The sequence below is a fragment of the Cyprinodon variegatus genome, unplaced genomic scaffold, assembly GCF_000732505.1.
Source record: "Cyprinodon variegatus isolate N-32 unplaced genomic scaffold, C_variegatus-1.0 Scaffold2320, whole genome shotgun sequence".
NCBI classification, from domain to species: Eukaryota; Metazoa; Chordata; class Actinopteri; order Cyprinodontiformes; family Cyprinodontidae; genus Cyprinodon; species Cyprinodon variegatus.
The window spans coordinates 11,280-16,714 of NW_015152773.1; the positions used below are offsets into that span (position 1 = coordinate 11,280).

At 33.7% G+C, this 5,435-nt stretch overlaps 1 protein-coding gene across 1 annotated transcript in view; it reads left to right on the forward strand.

Annotated features, from left to right (window-relative positions):
* Positions 1–448: 448 nt before the first annotated feature.
* The window catches only part of LOC107080783 (major histocompatibility complex class I-related gene protein-like), a gene marked incomplete at its 3' end in the record, with an annotated part of 21,862 nt that continues 16,875 nt past the window's right edge, over positions 449–5,435 (forward strand). Inside the window, exons 1-4 of the mRNA XM_015368987.1 lie at positions 449–585; positions 1,438–1,698; positions 4,665–4,943; positions 5,317–5,435. Coding sequence (XP_015224473.1) covers positions 528–585; positions 1,438–1,698; positions 4,665–4,943; positions 5,317–5,435 — 717 coding nt within the window. The remainder of the gene's footprint in view (positions 586–1,437; positions 1,699–4,664; positions 4,944–5,316) is intronic.

A 5,435-nucleotide genomic window follows, 5' to 3' on the forward strand; every position in this document is an offset into this window, starting at 1 on the left:
ATATAGCGCCAAATTCACAACACATGTCATCTCAAGGCACTTTACAGTTCAACCAGATCATACAGTCAAATTGAGACAAAGTTTTCTATAAGGAAAACCAGTTGATTGCATATCACATATATCACAGAGGTTAATTTATTTCACAGGGAAGGACATTTACTTTGGTAATCTGCCCATGGCAGAGCTTAGTATTCAGAATTAAAACAGGAAAACTTTCATAAGGTTTCAGAGATAGCCATCACTAAAATAAAAACAAAGAAATGAATTAAAGCTCAACCCTACAGTTACCCTGAAAATATTGCTACTTTCACTTTCGTTCCTATCCTTACTCATTCAATTCTACCGAGATTTAGATGACGTTGTCCTAATTCAAAAATTTCCATTGGTTGAAGTGGAGGATATTAATGACCATTGAACATTCGCCCTCTATTTGAGCCTTGAATCCCTCAGGAGACAGCATAACCGCGCATCAGTGACAGAGAACGGAATCATTTCATTTTTGTGAAAGTAAACAGCGACGGAACAAAATGAAGAGTGTTATTTTTGTGGCTCTGTTGGCTATGGGCCTACAAGATATCGCGGCAGGTAATATATCTAAAATACTATGTAAGATCTTTGTAAAACTGGATTAAAATGTCGTTCATTTATTGTACGTTAAACGATACTCGAATTTTACCAACGATGAATTACTTGTTGCTGAATTAGTTTTTTTAAACACCCTTCCAAATGTTGGACAATAGGTAATTGGTTCAAAGCAAAAACACTGTTACCTCCGTCAGATTAAGTCTGAAAATAGATAAATCATTATGTTGTTTCCTTTACCTATCAAAATTATCAAGATAAGAGACAAAAGTCGGGAAGATAGAAAGTGTTAATCTCTCATTAGTGCGACTTGCGTTTTCTATTACTTGAGTGAAACGTCTAGCTGTAGAATCTTCCTAGAAACCAATCAGAAAATAATTTTCTGAATTTCTATTGGTCCGCTGGTGGCCCCGCCCACCAGAGCTAATCCCTCCCAGTCAGTCTGAGCTATATATGTGTTTGAGTGCTGTAGTTCACCATTACTGAGATCTGGTAGATTACCTGCAGATATGAAGCAGTTATTGGTGACTTTCCTATGTATCCAGGCCACTTCTGCTGGTAAGAAGTTCTGCTGCTGATAATAATTTGTTATTTTCATTTATTATTTTAGTTGGTTTTGTTTTAAGTGCGTTTTCCCAAGACTTTGCTTATTCGATACATTGTCAAACATGACCCAAAAAACTAAGGATTATGGACCAAATCACTAATTGTATTTTCAAAAAGCTTTTTAATTCAATGAATAAGGTGGTTGATGTTGGTTAACTTATTTTATCTTAATATGGAAGATTTATATAAAAGAATGTTGCTTTTTGTGTAGTCATTTCTCTCCATCTCTTTGTTTCATATTTATTACAGTTATACACTCGTGGAAGGCATTCTACACCGGCACCACTGGTCTGAGTCAGTTCCCTGAGTTTGTAGCCGTGAATCTTGTGAATGATGAGCTGATGGGGTACTTTGACAGCAAGACCAACAGATTTGAAAGCAAGCAGAGCTGGATGACTGAAAACCTGGGCCAGGAGTATGACGAACGACAGACTAATACTCTTCTGGGCCATGTACCAACCTTCAGCAATAACATAAAAGTTGCAATGCAGCGGTTTAATCAGTCACAAGGTAGATTTTTTGTTTTTCTCTCACTAGAAAATTACAGAAAGTTTGACAACTTTATTTCCCCTTCTCTGATAATTTTTTAATGTAATTCTAAGTGTTGTTTTAAAGATTAAAAAATACTGATATTATTTCATGAAAAAATTATCGTAACATGAGATTTTTTTTAAACCCTTTTAATACAAAAATCAAATAGTTTTTGTTTAGATAGTGAAATTTAAAGTACTTATAAGAAACTCAAATGTCTCTTATTATACATTAAAATTTGCCAAGAAAAATACATTTTTAAAAGATAATCAAGTCAAAATTATTTATATATGTAATAGTTCCCATTAGATGGAGCCCTTGTGCAGAGGTTTTCATGTGGAAAAAGAAGCAGAACTTGTAAATCCAAAAGTTTTATAGCAGTGTTATATAAAGTAACCTGATACTAAATGGATGCTCTACATTAAAATATTCAGATCAGATTCAGTTTTTTTTTTTTGCTTATTTGCAATTAGTAAAACAAATAGCAAATACTTTTAATGTGTATTATTTTATGTTAGTTTTTAGGGTCTTGAAAATAAAATCCCTATGGAGATCAGACACTTACACTCTCTTCAGTACAGCTTGTAGAGATGCCTCTGCATGTCATCCTCAAAATAAACTTTTTTTTTGTGACCTTGAAAACAGGTTTTGCAACATGGCTGAGTGGTTAAACAAACAGACTTTAAAATGTACAACTGAGCAGTGGAATATTGGCACACTAAAAGACATATATAACATTTTAAGGGTAGTTTGCTAAAATGTTATTTTTGTATAACCAAACATTCTACATGCCAAAAATATTTTTTTTACATAGTACAACTGTTGGAGGAGAATGATGTTTCCTCCAGCAGTTTTCTATTTCTTTTATGAAAAGAAATATTTTATGAAATATTTTACAGAGCTGAAACACAGTGAATTAAGGCAGTAAGGAAACCTCAGCAAAGTCCTTTTTTTTCCTCATCTTGAGAAAAAAATCTTTCTTGAATGATTGATTGATGAGATGATTGATGTGTGAGTTAAAATAATTAGGACTTCATCCTTCAAAAACACAACAGCAGGAGAGGATTTATACATGTTAGTCATGTGTAATTCTAGGAATAATCTTATGAATAACCTAACTTTTAGGTGATGAGACAAGGTTGTTGGTTAGATGATTTTTTCCCCATGTTTGATTCATGAAAATCATCTCACGACAAGCAAACAATAATGTTTTCTCATCATAATAAGATACGTATCTTTGAAAAAAAAAACAAAAAACAATAGTTTAACCATGATAATGAAATAGTTATGTCCTTATCTGGAGAAAACTACAATTAATAAAACAGTTTCCAATCAGTATGACTGTTTGGCTTCCATAGATTTAAAATAATAAACAAATTTTGCTCTGTGACAAATATACTTTGTATGAGTCAGATCAGTGTTTGTTTTTGGCATAAAATCGTTCAATATTTGGCTCCTCATAGGAATTTCTTTTATTATTAGCAAATTGCCAGACCAAGAAAGCATACAGTGGTACTTTTAATTTTAATAATGAGATTAGAGTAAAATAATTTTGTGACAAAATTAAAGATACATTTCTGCCCGCATGATATTAACACTTTAAGTTGTATTGCTGTCGGGGTGGACTTAATTTAATTGAGGACTGAAATGGACAGAATTCAAAATAAACGCAGAAAAAAAAAAACTTGCTCAACATGTAAACCGATACTCTTTAAATTCTCAGACAAATTTAATTAAAGGAAAATAACTATGTAACGCCTCTAAAAAATATCCCATGTATTTATGTTGTTTTATATAATCATTTAACAATTTTTATGTACCCAAAATAAATCTGATAGTTACTTATTAGCTATTATATATTATTTTTCTTCTGTAGAGAGATGTCTGGGCCTATTAGTTTTGCATAAATTACAGAAATTTAAGTCAACTGTCATTGTATAAATATTTATATGCCTTTGACCAGAAGTAATTTTGCCTTGAACGAAAAGATATTCAGCAGTTAAGGAAGTTGTTTTGAGTATCAAGTTTGAAATATTATTATTCTGACAGGAAACCTGACACAAAACCAGATTAACTGTGCTTTTTCTGGAAGTAAATAGAGAAATAAAGAGCTGAGAGCAGCTAAACTGGGAGTTTATTGATCAGCAGCTGGAAGATCATCCTGATGGCAGCTGGAAGCAGCTCAGACTGTCTCACTGATCACTGACAGTTTATTGATGGACTGAAGCTTTAATCAGGTTTCCTCTGATCAGGAGGGAACATCTGGAAAAACCACCCTGACCAACAGCTGCTTTAGATGGAGCTGCTTTATAGAGAAGGAGCTCCTGGGTCAGTGGTTCTGGTTCTAGTGAGGAGATCTGTGGACAGGTCTGTTTGTTTCCATGTTTAGAGAAGAAACACAGAGATGGAGGAGAGAAGATCAGCTGAAACATTAGAGACTGAGAGGAAGCAGGAAGATCAGAGACACTGATGGAGGATGGAGAACAGAGACTGAAGCTGCAGAGAAACATCAGAGAAGTTTCAGTCAGTTTAACTGAGGACTTGGATACTAAAAATCTTTTAAATTGTGCTACTAAAATCTGCTACATTGTTCTCTTACTCAAAATATGCTCCAGTGTCTTGATTGGATGAATAATAATAAAACTAAAGCCATGTTTATAAATGTTTTGGCAGTTTTTATTTTCTCTCTTAAATGGTTAAACTGTATATTATAGTTTAATATTTATATCATTGTCTATGTATGGTCATGTTTAAACTACCTGTTAGGCAATATTTGTGTGCATTTTCTTGTTTGTGGAAAATAAATGATAAACACTTTTATAGAAATCACTTTTTGATTTACAGCACTGATTAGGTTAAAGTATTTTATGCACAAACTAATTCTGTTGAGGTTATTATTATTAAAACGATCTGAGATCTGAAGCATTTCTCTGTCCTCCTTTCAGGTGTTCATGTTTTCCAGTTGATGTATGGTTGTGAGTGGGATGAAGAGACCAAAGAAAAAAAAGGCTACTGGCAGTACAGTTATGATGGAGAGGACTTCATAGCCTTTGACCTGAGCACAAAGAAATGGAACGCTCCAGTTCCTCAAGCTGTCCTCACCAAAAACAAGTGGGACAATGACAAAGGTTGGATTGCACAGGCTGAGAATTACCTCAACCAGATTTGTCCTGAGTGGGTCAAGAAGTATGTCGAGTATGGGAAGACTTCTCTCATGAGAACAGGTAAAATCACATGACCTATTGATGCAATAAATAAATGCTTATGTAGGTGTACTTTTTATGTTTTGGAAAATAACAGCCAACATCTATTTTTTCCCTTTGTTCAGAAGTTGTTATCCAGGCTTCTGTTAAGAACTGCTCTTTTTCCTTTTTAGTCTATATGGATCATACCTCATCCTTTTGACTCTGCTTGGGTCTTTTTGGCACTACATTTAAAGCACAGACAAGCCTATGTGTTCTGAATATATATTTAAAAAAAAATTTTAAATAGTAAAATTATGCTTAGGGGTTGAAGTTAAAGTGTTCAACAGAGAAGTTTTTTTTTTCATTTAATAAAATACATAAACTTTTCTAAACTCTTAAACTCTCTCCATAGAGCAACCCAGAGTGTCCTTCCTCCAGAAGTCTTCCTCCTCTCCAATCAGCTGCTTTGCTACAGGTTTCTACCCCAACAGAGCAGAAATGTTCTGGAGGAAAGATGGAGCAGAGATCCAT